A 20,845-nucleotide genomic window follows, 5' to 3' on the forward strand; every position below is an offset into this window, starting at 1 on the left:
AAATGATCTCAGTAAGATATTACAGCTTGTTGCTGAGATTTGATGACCTATATTGAGTAAAACATACTTGAAACAATTTTTGTCCAAATTTCCAAAACACACCCAGCAATGGTGCACAGGAAGGCGGGGAAAAAGGCGGCCAAAATGGTAAAAAAAAATCCCAATTTTGTCCAAAATACCTCCCAGGGTTCCAGTTCCATGATTCACAGCCGCCTGCCTCACAAGTCCCGGGATGCAAAAAATTTTCAAAACGCACCCAGCAAAGTCCCACGGGAAGTGGGGGAGAAAAGTGAGAAAAGTCGTCAAAAGTCCCCAAAAATGTTCAAAATACCTACCTAGGTTGGAGTGCCACAAGACTTGTGGTGTGATTTTTGAACATTTTACCGACTTCTCACTTTTCTCCCCGTGGGACTTTGCTGAGCGCGTTTTGGACATTTTGGGCATCCCAGCTGGCGGCGGGACTTGTGGGACTCGAACCTGGGTAGGTAATTTGAACATTTTTGGGACTTTTGCCGACTTTTCCAACTTGTATCCCCCCCCCCCTCCCTTCCCCGTGGGACTCGGCTGGGTGTGTTATGGACATTTTGGGCATCCCGGGACTTGCGGCCATACATAAGATTTTGTTTTTTGATGACCTATATTGAGTAAAACATGCTTGAAACTAGAATATCAACTGTTGCAAAGCTGTGTCATCAACACTCACAAGTATAAAACGACTTTTTTTAAAGTAAAACTTTATTTCAAGCATGAAAAAAAAAATCATGACTTTGACACAATTGTGTCCTATTAAAACAGATGACAGCCAAATGGACTTTGCAGTTTTATTTTCAATGAAACAATAGAAAATACGTACTCGTATAGTAGTACAGTTATTAGTGAGAATATACTTATTTTAAGGTATTTTTGGGTTCATTGAGGTTAGCTAATTTTACTTTTAAGGGTTTTGGTCCTAAATGATCTCAGTAAGATATTACAGCTTGTTGCTGAGATTTGATGACCTATATTGAGTAAAACATACTTGAAACAATTTTTGTCCAAATTTCCAAAACACACCTAGCAATGGTGCACAGGAAGGCGGGGAAGAAGAGGGCAAAAGGCGGCCAAAATGGTAAAAAAAAAAAAAATCCCAATTTTGTCCAAAATACCTCCCAGGGTTCCAGTCCCATGATTCACCGCCGCCGGCCGCACAAGTCCCGGGATGCAAAAAATGTCCAAAACGCACCCAGCAAAGTCCCACGGGAAGTGGGGGAGAAAAGTGAGAAAAGTCGACAAAAGTCCCCAAAAATGTTCAAAATACCTACCCAGGTTGGAGTCCCACATGGAACTCGGGTATGATTTTTGAACATTTTACCGACTTCTCACTTTTCTCCCCGCCTTCCCGTGGGACTTTGCTGGGCGCGTTTGACATTTTGGGCATCCCGGCCGGCGGCGGGACTTGTGGGACTCGAACCTGGGTAGGTATTTAGAAAATTTTTGGGACTTTTTTTTTTTTTACTCAATGGTACACAGGAAGGCGGGGAAGAAGAGGGGAAAAGGCAGCCAAAATAGTCAATGTCCCAATTTTGTCCAAAATACCTCCCAGGGTTCCAGTCCCACGATTCACCGCAACCAGCCGCACAAGTCCCGGGATGCAAGTGGGGGGAAAAAAGTGAGAAAAGTCGGCAAAAGTCTCCAAAAATGTTCAAAATACCTACCCAGGTTGGAGTCCCACATGGAGTGCCACAAGTTTTAAGACTTGTGGCACTCGAACCCGGGTGTGATTTTTGAACATTTTACCGACTTTTCTCCCCGCCTTCCCGTGGGACTTTGCTGGGCACGTTTTGGACATTTTGGGCATCCCAGCCGGCGGCGGGACTTGTGGGACTCGAACCTGGGTAGGTATTTTGAACATTTTTGGGACTTGCCGACTTTTCCAACTTTTATCCCCCCCTCCCCGTGGGTGTCGGCTGGGTGTGTTATGGACATTTTGGGCATCCTAGGACTTGCGGCCATACATAAGATTTTTTGTTAGAGTGTTTTACTTGTTTTAAGGGTTTTGGTCCTAAATGATCTCAGTAAGATATTACAGCTTGTAGCTGAGATTTGATGACCAATATTGAGTAAAACATGCTTGAAACTAGAATATCAACTGTTGCAAAGCTGTGTCATCAACACTCAAGTATAAAACTTTTTTTAAAGTAATCATTTCAAGCATGAAAAAAAGAAAAATCATGACTTTGACACAATTGTCTCATAATTAAAACATGACAGCCAAATTATTATTTTCATTGAAACAATAGAAAATATGTACTCTTATAGTAGTACAGTTATTAGTGAGAATATACTTATTTTAAAGGTATTTTTGGGTTCATTGAGGTTAGCTAATTTGACTTGTTTTGGAAAGTCTTGACAAGCCAAATTTTCTTGTTCTATTGGCAGATAATTTTGCTTAGTTCAAATAAAATACCCCTCATTTTTGAATTTTTTTGTCTTTTTGAACACTGACTTTTTGCAGTGTACAGCTGCCTTTTAAAAGAGCCTTAAGACTCATCTTTTTAGACAATCTTGTATCCTTTTAAACTCTGTAGCATTTTGAGATTGATAAATGTAAAGTGCTTTACCAATACAATTAATTATATTCAACAGGAACAACAACTGAGCGCTCATACGACTTTTACATCAAACTGATGCAATCACACAATTGTTTGGCTCAACCTATTATAGCTGTGGCACTTTAGAAAATGACTCCATGGCGCTCATTTACTTTGATAGGGTTACTACTGTATGAGACTTTATTTGGCTCGACAGTGGGTATTTTTGCAGCTGTACTAAAAATAGTACGGAGACTGAGTTCTTACTTCGTACAAAGACATAGTAAAACATTTTTGCCTAAACATAAATGGTACGAAAACCGGGCCGTATAAGTTACTGAACAGCAATACATTGTAAGACTAAACCCTTGGATTAGAGTGGCACCTTGGTTTATCGGAAATTTTCATCAAAAGTTTTGGTTATACAGCCAAACATTCCCAAATATTTATGACAGGTCTATATTCTATACACCTTCCCCTCAGAGTAAAGTATTCATCTTATAAAAGTGGGGACATGTCCAGACTAGTGTTGTCCCTAAAACAATATTTAAAATGAATTTCCATACTTTTCTAAATAAGGTGGAGCACAAAATAATGGCATTTTAACAAAAAATCTTACAGTACATTAAACATATGTTCCTTACTGTAATTTTGTCCTTAGAATAGTGAACCTACAAGACAAATTGTCTTAGTAGTAAGTAAACAAAGGCTCCTAATAAGTCTGCTGACGTACGCAGTAACATATATTATTTTGTCATTAAGGATAAGCGGTAGAAAATGATTAATCTACTTGTTTATTTACGGTTAATATCTGCTCACTTTCTCTAACACTTTCTATCTACACTTATTTTAAAATATAATAATCACTTATTCTTCTGTTTGATACTTGACATTAGTTTTGTATGATACCACAAATTTAGGTATCAATCCGATACCAAGTATGTAGTTACAGGATCATACATTGGTCATATTCAAAGTCCTCATGTGTCCAGGGACATATTTACTGAGTTTATAAACATTAATTTTTTTTAAAAAGGAAAGATTTTTTTTTTTTTTTTATGTAATCATAGTATCGATTAGATACGCTATTGTACTTGGTATCATTACAGTGGATGTTAGGTGTAGATCCACCCATGGCATTTGTTTACATTAAGGGTGCTAGCTTGCTGCTAGTTAGCCATCGTATCCAACGGTGTGTAGTGAAGCATGTTTAGCTATTCCTCATCCTCCAGTGATAGATACTTTTAAGAAACTTACTTTGTCGCCATGGAGATGATTAGTGATTTAGAAGTAGCTAAAGCACTGCCGACTGCGAATGGACGTTCGCTGCTAGCTAGCCATGTCTTAAAGCGCCTCTTCCTGAGGGCGTTTCAGTTTTATAACTTTACCTTTATCGTTAGTTTTTAAGCCAAAATGCGTCCATTCTCCCTTTTCTGTCTACACACCGTGTCTGCTTGTAAGTACGCCATGTGTGTGCGCTGACAAACATGCTCGTCTGAAGGACGCCGTCATGCCTGGGAACCGGTACTTTTCAAACCGAGTGTATTACCGTGATACTATACCGGTATACCGTACAACCCTAGTCCAGACAATGTTATGCTAAATTGTTGTGCAAAATGACAGTTAAGACCGAAGGTGAGACCTCGGTTAGTGCAAATAACTTTAAGATTTAATGCTAACAAGAACGATTTCAATCCAATCCTGGTAGAGGCCCCCACTCCATTGTATTATAATACACCGCACGAGTCCATTGGGTTCGTCAATATTACAAAACATGCAGAGTTAAAGGGGAACATTATCACCAGACCTATGTAAGTGTCAATATATACCTTAATGTTGCAGAAAAAAGACCATATATTTTTTTAACCGATTTCCGAACTCTAAATGGGTGAATTTTGGCGAATTAAACGTTTTTCTATTATTCGCTCTCGGAGCGATGACGTCACAACGTGACGTCACATTGGAAAGCAATCCGCCATTTTCTCAAACACCGAGTCTAATCGGCTCTGTTATTTTCCGTTTTTTCGACTGTTTTCCGTACCTTGGAGACATCATGCCTCGTCGGTGTGTTGTCGGAGGGTGTAACAACACGAACAGGGACGGATTCAAGTTGCACCAGTGGCCCAAAGATGCGAAAGTGGCAAGAAATTGGACGTTTGTTCCGCACACTTTGTCGTAGCATAGCTTTCGTCGGTAGAGATGGCAAGAATGTGTGGATATCCTGCGACACTCAAAGCAGATGCATTTCCAACGATAAAGTCAAAGAAATCTCCCGCCAGACCCCCATTGAATCTGCCGGAGTGTGTGAGCAATTCAGGGACAAAGGACCTCGGTAGCACGGCAAGCAATGGCGGCAGTTTGTTCCCGCAGACGAGCGAGCTAAACCCCCTGGATGTCTTGGCTCACACCGTCCCTTATGCCACCGAAGATGACCAAGAGAAGAATATCGACCCTAGCTTCCCCGGCCTGCTGACATTAACTTCAAAACTGGACAGATCAGCTTTCAGGAAAAGAGAGCGGATGAGGGTATGTCTACAGAATATATTAATTGGTGAAAATTGGGCTGTCTGCACGCTCAAAGTGCATGTTGTTGCCAAATGTATTTCATATGCTGTAAACCTAGTTCATAGTTGTTAGTTTCCTTTAATGCCAAACAAACACATACCAATCGTTGGTTAGAAGGCGATCGCCGAATTCGTCCTCGCTTTCTCCCGTGTCGCTGGCTGTCGTGTCGTTTGTCGGTTTCGCTTGCATACGGTTCAAACAGATATGGTTCAATACCTTCAGTTTCTTCTTCAATTTCGTTTTCGCTACCTGCCTCCACACTACGCATGTATTGAAACGGATAGTTGTAATCTGTTGAATCGCTTAAGCCGCTGAAATCCAAGTCTGAATCCGAGCTAATGTCGCTATAGCTTGCTGTTCTATGCGCCATGTTTGTTTGTGTTGGCATCACTATGTGACGTCACAGGAAAATGGACGGGTGTATATAACGATGGTTAAAATCAGGCACTTTGAAGCTTTTTTCAGGGATATTGCGTGATGGGTAAAATTTTGAAAAAAACTTCGAAAAATAAAATAAGCCACTGGGAACTGATTTTTAATGGTTTTAACCCTTCTGAAATTGTGATAATGTTCCCCTTTAACCATTCCACCCAGCTCTCACCCTTCTGATTTTAAGGCTTTACTAGTTGGTTGCCAGTCTCTAAAATGAGCCAAGGAAAGTTTCATGTGCCAGACTTTGATAAAAAGGTGAAAAACCCCCCAAAACTATTGTATTCTGGAGTTATATACATGCGGATTCTGCAACACAGACTCACCTTTGTGACGGTGGAGGGCGACAACAGCAATAGAAAAGCTGCATCAACCAAATTGGTACAAGTCAGAGCATCGTCAGCCAGTATAAGACCAGAAGGACACTTGCACACAGCTCTGAGCCCTGGGGCCAAAACGCACAAGTGAGAACAGTCTTTTTTCTTGCAGGGGTTTTCTGTGCTCAACTGTAACAATTGGTGGATAATCTACAAGGAGAGAGAGAGGGAAGAAACCTTGAAAATTGAATTCAAAGACTGCAGTTAGTCCAATTTCAATTGGAACCATTTAGAATGTAATTGTGTCTTAATGAGAAATACCCAATTGACTTACTTTTATGCCAAAAGGTTGCCTTGGTCTCTTCAAGAGAACTCGAATGTTTTTGCCAGTAACTTTATGGGCGGCCTGCACCACTCGTCTCTTGGAGTCAGACCAGTAAAGCATGTCATTGAACACCGCCAGGGAGAACGGGTTGGCAGTCTCTTTCATCTGTAGGATCTGATCAGATTTATACGCAATTTAGTAGATTGTACTTCTAAATGTCAAACTAAAAAAAAAAATTGCAGGTTTTATTGCTCAAATATTTTACCCGAATGTCATCTCCATCCAACGTTGCAGACCCTATTGCCTTGAGCCTTTCATCGGTCCAGTAGACCCTGTCAGCCAGAGTGTCTACTGCCACACCACCTGGCCAGCCCAAGCTGGAGATCACCACCGCCCTCCTTTCAGACCCGTCCATTCCAGCTCTTTCGATCTTGATCATGTTGCCGATTTCTGTCCAGAACATCAGCCTACGAGAATATGAAAAATTGACACCCTCAAGTTAGACCAAGGGTGTCAAAGTCATGGTCATCATGAGCCACATCAGTTAGGGCTGCAGTCAGTACTGTTTGTAACTGAAACAAATATATACAAACTGTACCGTCATTTGATCATTCTAACTGTTAATTGGCCCTAGTGTGTGAATGTTGTCTTGTCCAGGGTGTACCTCGCCTTCCGCCCGAATGTAGCCGAGATAAGCTCCAGCAACCCTCACGACCCCATAAGGGACAAGCGGTAGAAAATGGATGGATCGATCTGGACTTCAATTTTCGAAGCAAGATTTCAAAGTTCACCTACTTCAAAAAGGGTTGCAATTAGAGATGTCTGATATTGTCCAACTCTTAATTGCCAATATCAACTGATACCGATATATACAGTCATGGAATTAACACATTATGCCTAATTTTGTTGCAATGCCCCGCTGGATGCATTAAACAATGTAACAAGGTTTTCCAAAATAAATCCACTGAAGTTATGGAAAAAAATGTCAACATGGCACTGCCATATTTATTATTGAAGTCACAAAGTGCATTATTTGGTATTTGGGACATGCTCTCCCTGAGAGAGCATGAGGAGGTTGAGGTGGGCGGGGTTGTATATTGTAGCGTCCCGGAAGAGTTAGTGCTGCAAGGGTTTCTGGGTATTTGTTCTGTTGTGTTACGGTGCAGCTGTTCTCCCGAAATGTGTTTGTCATTCTTGTTTGGTGTGGGTTCACAGTGTGGCACATATTTGTAACAGTGTTAAAGTTGTTTATACGGCCACCCTCAGTGTGACCTGTATGGCTGTTGATCAAGTATGCCTTGAATTTACTTGTGTGTAAAAGCCGCATATATTATGCGACTGGGCCAGCACGCAAAAGGAAGTGCCATTTAGGTTTATTGCCGCTATGTATTGCTCCCTACGCGTTTTAAAGTCATAAATTTTACTTTTTGAAACAGATACCGATAATTTAGAAACCGATAGATATTTTCCGATATTACATTTAAAGGCATTTATCGGCAGTCCGATATCGGGCATCCCTGGTCTTTACAGTCCACATAAAATGTGATGGACCAAAAAAGGTGGCCCCCAGGCCTCGAATTTGATACTTGAGTTAGACAGTAAAGCCTGTTTAAGCCAACGGTCCTGTGACTGTCGATATAACTGCAATTAGAAATAAAGTAGCCATTTCTTACATTTGGCCAGACAATTACCTAATAAAGGATTTCTGGTAACATTTTGTTGACATGCCATCCCCATTTGTGCATATTTTTATTCTTCCATTTTCTAATCTTATTCCTAAACAGAGCTGCTGCGACCCTTTCGTTGCATACCTCGGCTAGATATTTTGTGGATGTACAACTCTGGTGGTAAAAATTAAGTGTATTTTCTTAGTTGATGTGGTAGAATTCAGGTTACCGTACTCGAATTCTTTTATGTTGAAGCTTCCTTTTCACCAAATAGGAAGTCACTAAACCGCACTAAAAGAACACCTCCAGTCAACTTCAACCCTTGACTAACACCCTCCCCCCACCACATCCCACCTCCCCGGATACGTAGTCAGACCTACACTGTTTCAATGTCCATTTCTCAGATGATGCAATTGTTGATGACTGAAGTGCTGATATCAACCAAACCCCCCCGCCCCAAACCCTCCGGATTGTAAATAATTAAATGTATATACTCTGATTAACTTGTGTGATGACTGTATTATGCTGATAGTACCGTATTTTCCGCACTATAAGGCGCACCTAAAAACCTCCAATTTTCTCAAAAGCTGACAGTGCGCCTTATAATCAGGTGCGCCTTATATATGGACCAATATTGAGCCACAACAGGTCTCGCTTCTACGGGATGCATAACGTAACCCCAGCCTCTACTGTAAAGTCTATTCTATGAGCCTTATAATGCGGTGCGCCTTATATATGAACAACGTTTTAAAATAGGCCATTCATTGAAGGTGATCCTTATAATCTGGTGCGCCTTATAGTGAGGAAAATACGGTATATATTTGTACCATGAATTGATTTACGTGGAACCCGACTCAAACAAGTTGATAAACGTATTCGGGTGTTACCATTTAGTGGTCAATTGTACTGTACTGTGCAATCTACTAATAAAAGTTTCAATCAATCAAACGTGGAAGGAGATTTTTACAACAAAGTTCTAAAGCTTAGTGATATCAGATATTAGGTGGGGTTTTTTTTGTTACCTTTCGCGTTCATATTTCGCTGTGTTTGTTGCATTTTGGTAGTGTTTCGCTTGATTGTAATATATGTGGATGTAGAGGGGGGGGTGATGTTCATATGTTGTCACTATTCAGTGTTTTATCATTCATAGAAAAATGTAAAATTCCAGTTTAAGGCGGTTTGTCATAACGTTTTTAGCATTCAATCTGACATTGTGAGGTTTTGTATTTAGAATTTTTCTAAATCTGCCCCCCACCCCCCAAGTCAAAATAATTGCCCAGGCCTGCCCTAGTGTTTATTACAATCCCACCCCCCGGATTGTAAATAATTAAATTCAATGTATATACTCTGACGATTAACTTGTGCGATGACTGTATTAGGCTGATAGTATATATTTGTACCATGAATTGATTTACGTGGACCCCGACTTAAACAAGTTGAAAAACTTAGAGTGTTACCATTTAGTGGTCAATTGTACGAAATATGTACTGTACTATACTAATAAAATACTCAATCAATCAAACCAGGACAGACAGATTTCACCATACCCTTTTTCTGGAAACAAGGCCAGGGAGCGAGGCTGATCAAGGTCTTCATCCAGGATAACAGTCTGGTCTGGTGACCCAGCAGTGGCTAGTTCCATCGCAACAATTTGACTACTGACGCCATCAATCCAGTACACATTTCTCCCAAGCCAGTCCACAGCTAAAGAATCGGCCCGCACACCTGAGAATACAATCATTGGTTAGCATTCATAGAATCACAAGTACTACGCACTTCTAGACCCAACTAAAACCATTGATCTACCTCTAATTAGGGTTCCTGTGGTCTTCTGATCAAGGGAGGACCACCTGATGCTGTCAGGGTCAAGAGTGACCCAAAACACCCTCTGCTTGTACCAGTCGTAGTCCAGAGATAAGACTGCTTTCTTGGCAGAGGAAGACAACACATCCAAGCTACCGCTGCGCAGACCAAACAGAAAGAGATCCGTTTGGACTGACGACAGCAGTAAAGGTTCACCTGCGGGAGAATCAGTCATTTAGTTTGTGTATTCAGAGGCACATCTTATAACAGAAGTGTGACTACACTGCATTTCCTCGCCAATGAATCGCTTTTCTGTATTGCTCAAAGACTTTCGTCTAGAATACATAACATGTAATGGGAGTTCTTTAGTCAAAGTTTTTTACAGACCATCTTTAAACCACTTTCAGGATGCACCATTTGGGCGGTCTTATTTACATGCCTCCACTTTGAATCTGCTCTCCTCAGCCATGTTGTAGTTTTTAGCACTTCCATAGAGTCTCTACTGGAGGTATAAGTCAACGAAATGCTAATTTATTAGAAATGGCAACAGCGGAGGATGCATATACACGTCCAAGTCAGTCCGCCCCACAAGATAACGTCAGACTACAATGGCAGACTCGTGCAGAGCTCCTCGGGTAAACCTGTATCATACATCAAAATACCCGCTGTTGTCAGACTTGGGGGCAAACTTGCCAACCCTCCCGATTTTCCCGGGAGACTCCTGAATTTCAGTGCCCCTCCCGAAAATCTCCTGGGCCAACCAGTCTCCCGAATTTCCACCCGGACAACAATATTGGAGGCGTGCCTTAAAAGGCACTGCTTTTAGCATCCCCTTCAACTTGTCGTCACGTCCGCTTTTCCTCCATACAGACAGTGTGCCGGACCAGTCACATAATAAATGCGGCTTTTACACACAAGTGAATGCAATACAGGTCACACTGAGGGTGGCGGTATAAACAAATTTAACACTGTTACAAATCTGCGCCACACTGAACCCACACCAAACAAGAATGACAAACATTTCGGGAGAACATCCGCACCGTAACACAACAGAACAAATACCCAGAATCCCTTGTAGCACTAACTCTTCCGGGACGCTACAATATACACCCCCCGCTACCACCAAACCCTGCTCCCCCCATCTCCCGAATTCGGAGGTCTCAAGGTTGGCAAGTATGCTTGGGGCGGGGGAGAAACGTCACAAATTGGGCAAATTCCAAACGGCTCGTTTAGAGGAAAGCAAGAGTTTTATAAATATCTCTGCAATGCCTCCATTTAATTTAACATTTTCAAAACATATGCAGATCAGAAATACAATAATGATGAGATAAATAGATAGTACTTTGATTCCTTCAGGAGAGTTTCCTCAGGATAATTTAAATTCCAGCAGCAGTATACATAATTGAGATCAAATTTAAACAGTAAATAACGGGGGTATAAATGGAAATAAAATAAAATAAAACAAGAATAATAATATTACAGTAAAAATAGAGAAACTATGCAGTAGTGACCATGTTATGAAAATGTATTGCACTGTTTTTTGTTGGTTTATTTCAGTATTATTGCTTTGCGTCCCCTGACATCCTAGTACCCCCCTCCCCCCAGAGAGGAGTTCTACAGTCTGATGGCGTGTGGGACAAAGGAGTTTTTGGAGTCTATTAGTCCTGCACTTGGGATGAAGCAGTCTAGCACTGAACAGGCTCCTCTGGCTACTGATAACGCTATGCAGAGGGTGACTGGCATCATCCAGGATGCTCAGCTATCAAGTAAGAAACATTGATTTTGCATAATAGTTGCCATTAAGTATTGGATGCCATTCCAGTTAATTTTGGAAAAAATGTAAGGCACTCTCCACACATCAGCAATTGGATCTAATACTGTACACGTTTGCACTGTAGGACCATGCAAAAGTGTGATCGCAGAACATGCACATTCACCAACCGTTAACTTTTACTTTACCCTTGATTTTGCAGTTTCGTTCGCCAGCCTCCATGATGTAGCCTGGGTGACAGTCACACTTGTAGGAGCCCAGAGTATTTATACACAGTTGACTGCACACAGCAGAACTGGGATCGTCGCACTCGTCGACGTCAGCGCAGGTGGTTCCATCAGCCAGGAGTCTGTAGCCCGTTGTACAGTGGCAATGCTGCAAAGGCACAAGCATCAAAACAATTAAACCTATGTTTCCATGTCTTGTTTCAGTAAACATTGCTACAAACATCTTGTTTAAAGTTCTTGATAGGGTAGTGCAGTTGTGTTTATAGAGTGCAACCAATGGGCCATTTTTGGTATACAAGTTGGCATATTCTAAACATATATCCATCCATCTTCTTCCGCTTATCCGAGGTCCGGTTGCGGGGACAGCAGCCTAAGCAGGGAAACCCAGACTTTCCTCTCCCCAGCTACTTCGTCCAGCTCTTCCCGGGGGATCCCGAGGCGTTCCCAGGCCAGCCGGGAGACAGTCTTCCCTGTGGCCTCCTACCAGTCGGACGTGCCCTAAACACCTCCCTAGGGAGGCGTTCGGGTGGCATCCTGACCAGATGCCCGAACCACCTCATGTGGCACCTCTCCATGTGGAGGACCAGCGGCTTTACTTTGAGCTCCCCCCGGATGGCAGAGCTTTTCACCCTAAGGGAGAGTCCCACCACCCGGCGGAGGAAACCCATTTCGGCCGCTTGTCCCCGTGATCTTGTCCTTTCGGTCACAACCCAAAGCTCATGACCATAGGTGAGGATGGGAACGTAGATCGACCGGTAAATTGAGAGATTTGCCTTCCGGCTCAACTCCACCACAACGGATCGATACAGCGTCTGCATTACTGAAGACGCCGCACCGATCCGCCTGTCGATTTCACGATCCACTCTTCCCTCACTCGTGAACAAGACTCTGAGGTACTTGAACTCCCCAACCCGGAGATGGCACTCCACCCTTTTCCGGGCGAGAACCATGGACTCGGAGGTGCTGATTCTCATCCCAGTCGCTTCACACTCTGCTGCGAACCGATCCAGTGAGAGCTGAAGATCCTGGCCAGATGAAGCCATCAGGACCACATCATCTGCAAAAAGCAGAGACCTAATCCTGCAGCCACCAAACCAGATCCCCTCAATGCCTTGACTGCACCTAGAAATTCTGTCCATAAAAGTTATGAACAGAATCGGTGACAAAAAGCAGCCTTGGCGGAGTCCAACGCTCACTGGAAACGGGTCCGACTTACTGCCGGCAATACGTAGTCAGATCTGTCAGAGCTTGGTCTAAAAATATAATTCATTAAAAATGGGTCTGTTTGCAACCTGCCCAGTTACATTTATTTTAAAGCAAAAACAATTGGCTGGTTTGTTTTACCATTAGTGGTTTTACAAAACTCATGTTAACAGTCTAGACCAGGGGTCCCCAACTTTTGTCTTGGGGGCTGCATGTAACAAACTTTGTAAATGTGAAAAATCTAGACCAGGAGTCCCCAGACAGCACATGCAAACAAAAGCTACAAACTAGCAATCTAGGCATCTGTATATGTTGCAAACAGGCACAAATATTTTGCAATTAGTACCTTGTTTTAAACTTGAAAGCTGTTCCGAAAAGGTCAGACCAACTGAAGCATGTTATCCCACATAAGTTTGTGAAAGAGTTTAGAATTTTTTGCGGCTTTATTAAAAATAAGAACTAAGAAATCACAGGTACACAAGTATTCACAGCCTTTGCCATGAAGCTCAAAAGTGGGATCCGGGAGCATCCTGTTCCAACTGATCATCCTTGATGTTTCTACAACTTCAATTTTAGTCCCCGGTGGTAAATTCAGTTGGTTGGAAAAGCACAGCTGGTGGGTCCCACACTTGACAGTGTATAGCAGAGCGCAAACCAAGAATTAAGTCGAAGGAATTGTTTGTAGACCGAGACAGGATTATCTTTAAAAAAAAAGGTCCCAATGAGTACAGTGGCCTATATCATCCGTAAATGGTCAGAGTTTGGAACCCCCAGAACTCTTTCTGAAGTTGGCTGGCCATCTTATTTGGGGGAGATTGGCTCCATCAGGGAGATTACCAAGAACTTTATGATTATTCAGCATTCCTCTGAGGAGAACCTTCCAGAAGGCCAACCACCTCTGCAGCAATCCTTCAATCAGGCCTGTCTGGTAAACTAACCAGATGGAAGCCACTTCGTCATACAAGTTTGCCAAAATGCACCTGAACTCAGACCATGCCAAACAATTATCTAGTCTGAGACAAAGATTGAACTTTTCTGCGTCAATGCCAGGGGTGATGTTTGGAGGAAGCCAGCACCACTCATCCCCAGGCCAATGTAAATGACCTCGAGTGGCCCAGACTTTAATCCGATTGAACAAATCTGAAGAGATCTGAAAAAACGGCCTTGCACAGACGCTTCCCATCCGACCTGATGGGAGTTTGGTGCTGCAAAGAGGAATGGGTGGAACTGCCCAAAAGATAGGTGTGCCAAGATTGTAGCATCATATTCAAAAATATTGCTGCCAAAAGGTGCATCAACAAACTATCGAGCAAAAGCTGTGAATACTTACGTACATGTAATGTTAGTACCGTATTTTTCAGACTATATAGGCGCACTTAAAATAGTTTCATTTTCTCAAAACTCTACAGTGGAATAATTATGGTTGTACTTACCGACCTCAAAGCTATTTTATTTGGTACATGGTGTAATAAGTGTAACCATGAATTGATTAACGTGGACCCCGACTTAAACAAGTTGAAAAACTTATTCGGGTGTTACCATTTAGTGGTCAATTGTACGGAATATGTACTGTGCAATCTACCAATAAAAAAAGTCTATCAATCAAAAAAACAGTAGATGGCAGTCAAACATAAGAGATACGTGTAGACTGGATTGTACTGTGCGTCAACATAAGTTTTATTATGGTGTGTGTATAAGGTAACATATCTGGTGTTTTGTTTCACATTATGCCAAAGCAACTTTTTACCTTCTGATCTGTATTTGGGATTTGCATAAATCCTACAAAATTGCGCGCGTCTGCCTTAGTCCGTGCAGACCCCGTAGTCGATAAGCTTCTTTTTCTCTATCTTCTGGTTATGGGACATTCATCCTCTGCTGTTGCCATTTCTAATATAAAGTAGTGTAAAGTTCTTACTTATATCGGTCAGTAAACTCGCCATGGAAGCGCTAAAACATACCGGTATAGTGAGTTTACATTATTCGCCCAAGGAACTTAGAGTTCCGGTCGGACGGTTTTTCACGGGACACATTTCTGGCGTTATTGCACTAGTGAGCCACGGATGAGGAGATGCTGTGCCGTTATTGTGTTAACCTTTTTTGAAAACTATAGCCAGAAGGCAGTGGAGGGGGAAAAAAAGTTTTGAGTCCCTAAATTGGTTTGTCACGTTTTTTGTAATCAAAGTGCTGGCTGCAACTTTTTGGCCTCACAGTAGATATTGCACTCAATAAAAACAGACTAAGTCACCAACAAGTGGGATTCTTTGTTTCGGTACTATTACGGAGTGATGTGTAGTCAGACCAGTTTGTTACATTTGACCGTACAATAACAGACCGCATAAAAATACTGCACATTTTCGGCAAAAAGGTTGATCAAAAACCAAAATACTGCATTTCATTGGTCATCTACAGTGAAAAAAACAAGCTGTTGCTATTTTGTTCAGACAGCATATGACCTACATTTAATGTACACAATGTATCAAGTGGCCCCCGTAACTTTATTTTATTTTAATGCAGCCATCAGGAGACATTTACGGACACCCTTTGGAAAGAGGCTCTTGCTTCAAGTAATTTTCCTGCCAACCTTTTTTCAAGACTGTTCCTTACCGGACCATTTGGTGTGCTGAAGCAGCTCTGAGAGCAGCGGCTGATATCAGCTTCTGCACACTTGATCTGGCAGTTCCCATCCTCGTCTGAGCCGTCCGCACAGTTTCTAATTCCATTGCACACCAGGAATGGATCCACACACTCTGAACTGCCACATTGGAATTGATGAGGTAGACATGCCGGCAACTCACCTAGTACACAGATTTGACAAGTTTAGTGTAGACCTACATCATGCTCACTGACTTAGGGTCATGTTTCTTGATTTTGAAGGTTTTCCCTCATAAACATCAAAATATTTATAAGCACAATAAAAAAATCTTTGATACAATCCAACATGACCAGGTCACCAATAGTGAACTTATTCAGTAATATGAATCATTTGGTAGAATTCTGCAAACAGGCACAAAGGCTGTGTTGACAAGCACTAGAAACTAAGATTCAAATTTACAGCAACTTACACTCCGTTTCATCACTTCCGTCATCACAATCTTTGGTACCGTCGCACTTCCAGGCCATAGGGATACATTCGGTCTTTGATGTGCATGACCACTGATAATCGCCACAAGTCAATGGCGCAGTTATTGGGCAATCCTGCGAGAGGAACAACGGATTACCCAATTGTCATACATTTCCTACTTTGGTTTTCTGATACAGTACCAAAATCTACTTGATATTTTAAAATAAAAAGAGACAACCAAAAAAAAAAATGGAATGTCTATCCATCCATCTTCCGCTTATCCGAGGTCGGGTCGTGGGGGAAGCAGCCTAAGCAGGGAAGCCCAGACTTCCCTCTTCCCAGCCATTTCATCCAGCTCCTCCCGGGGGATCCAGAGGCGTTCCCAGGCCAGCTGGAAGACAGTCTTCCCAACGTGTCCTGGGTCTTCCCCATGGCCTCCTACCGGTCGGACGTGCCCGAAACACCTCCCTAGGGAGGCGTTCGGGTGGCATCCTGACCAGATGCCCGAACCACCTCATCTTGATGTGGAGGAGCAGCGGCTTTAGTTTGAGCTCCTCACCCTATCTTTAAGGGAGAGCCCCGCCACCCAGCGGAGGAAACTCATTTCGGCCGCCTGTACCCGTGATCATAGGTGAGGATGGGAACGTAGATCGACGGTAAATTGAGAGCTTTACCCTCCGGCTCAGTTCCTTCACCACAACGGATCGATACAGCATCCGCATTACTGAAGCCTGTCGATCTCAAACCACTCTTCCCTCACTCGTGAACAAGACTCAGAGGTACTTCAACTCCTCCACATGGGGCAAGATCTCCTCACCGACCCAGAGATGGCACTCCACCCTTTTCCGGGCGAGAACCATGGACTCTGAGGTGTTGATTCCCATCCCAGTCGCTTTATACTTGGCTGCGAACCGATCCAGTGAGAGCTTAAGATCTTGGCCAGATGAAACCATCAGGACAACATCATCTGCACAAAGGAGAGACCTAATCCTGCAGCCACCAAACCAGATACTCTCAACGCCCTGACTGCGCCTAGAAATTCTGTCCATAAAAGTTATGAACAGAATCTGTGACAAAGGGCAGCCTTGGCAGAGTCCAACCCTCACTGGAAACTGGTCCGACTTACTGCCGGCAATGCGGACCAAGCTCTGACACTGATCGTACAGGATTTAATGTCTAATAGCACACTAATGTTCAATGTTTGATAGCTCACATCAATTTTTGAACCGCTTAGCATGTTAAAAACATTTGAATGCAGGTTTTGTTCATTTAGCAACACACTAAGTATAAAATACTACCTTTTCATCAGTGCCATCTTTGCAGTCCTGTTCTCCATCGCAGACCCACTCCTGCACCAAGCACTCCTTGCTCTGAGGGCAGCGTTGCTTGGTTATACAGACTGGCGCTTTGATGCATCTTTCTTCGTCTGAACGATCCCAGCAGTCAGGGTGGCCATCACAGTGCATTGAGGCCGTTAAACACTGACCACTGGAGCACCTGAACTCACTTGCACTGCAGTCTTTAAGTTCTACACAGGAAAACATTCAAAAAATAATGATAGTGTACCTTTTGTTTGTTTTAAACGCACACAACATACCACAGTCTGACTCGTCGCTGCCATCCCCACAGTCCGTCTCTCCGTCACAAAGGAAGCTCTTAGGAATGCAGCGGCTCCCACCGTCACACTGATGAGCGCAGCCTTCTACATACTTTGCACACGTTTGTTCATCGGAGCGGTCCTGACACTGAGGCACGCCGTCACACACCTGGTTCTTTTCGATGCACTTTTTACCATGGGCACACTGGAACTGGTCTGGAGAGAAAAATGTTCCAACTTGACCCAAAAATAATGAAGTTTGCATCGCTTTCATCCATTCCAAATGTATTCTACTTAACACTCTTTCGCTTTGATCCACAGTCCATGCAATATCCCTCAGTACATCCATGCATTTTACTACCGCTTGTCCCTTACAGGCTTACTGGAGCCTATCTCAGCTGCATTCGGGCGGAAGGCGGGGTACACCCTGGAAAGTCGCCATCTCATCACAGGGCCAACACAGAGACAACATTCACACACTAGGGCCAATTTAGTGTTGCCAATCAACCTATCCCCAGGTGCATGTCTTTGGAGGTGGGAGGAAGCCGGAGTACCCGGAGAAAACCCACAGGGAGAACATGCAAACTCCACACAGAAAGAGCCCGAGCCCAGGATTGAACTCAGGACCTTCGTATTGTGAGGCACACGCACCAACCCCTGTTCACCGTGCTGCCCTCCCTCCCTCAGTACAGTGATTACCAAAAACCATCAACTCCATCCATCTTCTACCACTTGTCCCTCTCGGGATCCCGGGGGTGGCTAGAGCCTCAAATGACCCAGCATAGGATGCACTTAGTTTCTGAGGAAGCAAAGCTTGCCACAGAAACTGATTGAGTCAGTTTTACAGAGCAGTCAATGAAGTTCTGTGTTCAAACAGTTTATCAATCAGTCCGGTTTGATGATGCTACAGAAAAAGGACAAAAATAAAACAGTACGCACTGTTAAAGATCAGCACATCCCCTCCCACCCACTCTTAAGGACATGCACCCTGCAAAAACAGGTAAGAAGGGAAGCAAATTCCCCTGGACCGAACCCAACTCAGTCAAAACCTTTCCAGCTTCTTGACTGATATGTACAACCAACAGAAATTCCAACAGCGTCTTCCCCCTTGCTGTCATTAAGCTCGCTGGTATAGCGTATAGGACATAGGATAGAGTAAAACAAAGTACCCTAAAGTACAAAAAAGGGACACCAACTACTGGAAACAAATTCCTTGGCGATTGAAGCCGATTCTTAGCTGATCAGCTGTGTTGCGGGAAATTACTTAATTGGCCGAAAATGTGTATATACTGCAAATACATTTGTTCATTTATCTAGGCTGGCGACAGGACACTTATTAAATCTTCTAAATGGCAAAATGGGAGACTAAAATGTGACTCTGTGCAATAAAAACAGGGTGGGACACGGCTTTCGTCGGTTTTAACTTTATAAACCCAAATGACCGATGGAGCATACACAAATCAGTTTCTTCTCCCGTGCAAGTCTTTTGGTTCACCTTAAAATCCTTCACAATTTATCATCGCCCATCAGTCTAGTACAGTGGTTCTTAACCTGGGTTTGATCGAACCCTTGGGGTTCGGTGAGTCGGCCTCAGGGGTTCGGCGGAGCCTCCACCACGGAGGTAGACACATCGGACTTATCGTGTAAATAAAAACTTCTCCCAATCAGCGTATTATGGATACCCCCAAACAATGTTCCCTCTAATTTTCCATCTGATTTGCAGGTTGATTGATTGAAACTTTTACTAGCAGATTGCAAAGGAAGAGAATACATTATATGAAACAGTACAGTACATATTCCGTACAATTGACCACTAAATGGTAACACCCGAATAAGTTTTTCAACTTGTTTAAGTCGGGGTCCATGTCAATCAATTCATGGTAATGTGTGTAATTTGTTGTGAGTTCATGCACTGTGTTGGTTTTGTTCTTTGAACAAAGGTGATATTCATGCACGGTTCATTTTGTGCACCAGTAAAAAAACATTTTTCTTGAATTGAAAAAACAATTTTATTTTTCACTAAAGAAGGGTTCGGTGAAAGCGCATATGAAACTGGTGGGGTTCGGTACCTCCAACAAGGTTAAGAACCACTGGTCTAGTATCACTAATTTTGATTTGTGCAAAGTTACCAGGAGTAGTTAAAGTACAAGACATACTTTTTGCCCTAAAAATGTTCAGTTCCAACCAAGTGTTTCTTTTCAAACATTGATTCACTGTAAAACTGGTAGCAGGGCCTAATTTTATTGTATTTTTTAAAACATTCTTTAAGAGTTTATGAAATTAAAAATGTTACTCTTTGAACTTTGGCGAGTTTTCATGCATGTTAAATTAAAGTTAAAGTACCAATGATTGTCACACACACACACTAGGTGTGGCGAAATTATTCTCTGCATTTGACCCATCACCCTTGATCACCCCCTGGGAGGTGAGGGGGGCAGTGAGCAGCAGCGGTGGCCACGCCCGGGAATCATTTTGGTGATTTAACCCCCAATTCCAACCCTTGATGCTGAGTGCCAAGCAGGGAGGTAATTTCATACATTGACATCCTTCAGCAAAAAAACAAGAAGTTGGCAATTCCCCCTTCAAAACTAAATTTTAGTAAAAACAGTCACTTTTGCCTCTTTGACCTGTAATTTGACCACCTTAACATGCTTCAAAACTCAAACTGGACACATCAGGACTGGCAAAAATTGCGATCTAATAAAAAGAAAAACACAACCCCAAAACTCAAAATTGTGCTCTAGCGCCCCCTAGGAAGAAAACACAGACACAACTGCTCCTAGGAGGAAAACTCAGACAAAACTGCCTGTAACTTCCAGTAGGAATGTCCTAGAGCAGGGGTCACCAACGCGGTGCCCGCGGGCACCAGGTAGCCCTTAAGGACCAGATGAGTAGCCCACTGGCCTGTTCTAAAAATAACTCAAATAGCAGCACTTACCAGTGAGCTGCCTCTATTTTTTTTTTATTTATTTTTTTTATTGTATTACTTTACTAGCAAGCTGGTCTCGCTTTGCTCGACATTTTTAATTCTAAGAGACAAAACTCAAATAGAATTTGAAAATCCAAGGAAATATTTTAAAGACTTGGTCTTCACTAACTGACAAAGAAACAGATAACAGATTTGGTGTCCAGTTTAAAGTGTGACCTTTATTTAAAAATTTGAGAGTTGACTTTTGTATTTTACATGAGTTATTTGTACAAACATCGTGCAAAGTAATTCATGATTTGTTAAAAAATGTTAGTGGCTAGCTAGTTGAAATGGGATGTTGTGATTTCACAAGACTGTCTTAGATGTGATCATTTGAAAATG

At 42.6% G+C, this 20,845-nt stretch overlaps 1 protein-coding gene across 1 annotated transcript in view; it reads right to left on the reverse strand.

The window, feature by feature from the left end:
• The window catches only part of LOC140679264 (vitellogenin receptor Yl-like), a 32,015-nt gene that overhangs the window by 6,988 nt on the left and 4,182 nt on the right, over positions 1–20,845 (reverse strand). Inside the window, exons 5-14 of the mRNA XM_072914325.1 lie at positions 17,536–17,751; positions 17,237–17,466; positions 15,940–16,072; positions 15,482–15,672; positions 11,636–11,822; positions 9,680–9,892; positions 9,421–9,598; positions 6,472–6,673; positions 6,216–6,380; positions 5,891–6,091 (exon numbers count right to left, since the gene is read on the reverse strand). Of these exons, the coding sequence (XP_072770426.1) occupies positions 5,891–6,091; positions 6,216–6,380; positions 6,472–6,673; positions 9,421–9,598; positions 9,680–9,892; positions 11,636–11,822; positions 15,482–15,672; positions 15,940–16,072; positions 17,237–17,466; positions 17,536–17,751 (1,916 nt within the window). The remainder of the gene's footprint in view (positions 1–5,890; positions 6,092–6,215; positions 6,381–6,471; positions 6,674–9,420; positions 9,599–9,679; positions 9,893–11,635; positions 11,823–15,481; positions 15,673–15,939; positions 16,073–17,236; positions 17,467–17,535; positions 17,752–20,845) is intronic.

Source organism: Nerophis lumbriciformis, linkage group LG12 (assembly GCF_033978685.3).
Source record: "Nerophis lumbriciformis linkage group LG12, RoL_Nlum_v2.1, whole genome shotgun sequence".
Taxonomy (NCBI): domain Eukaryota; kingdom Metazoa; phylum Chordata; class Actinopteri; order Syngnathiformes; family Syngnathidae; genus Nerophis; species Nerophis lumbriciformis.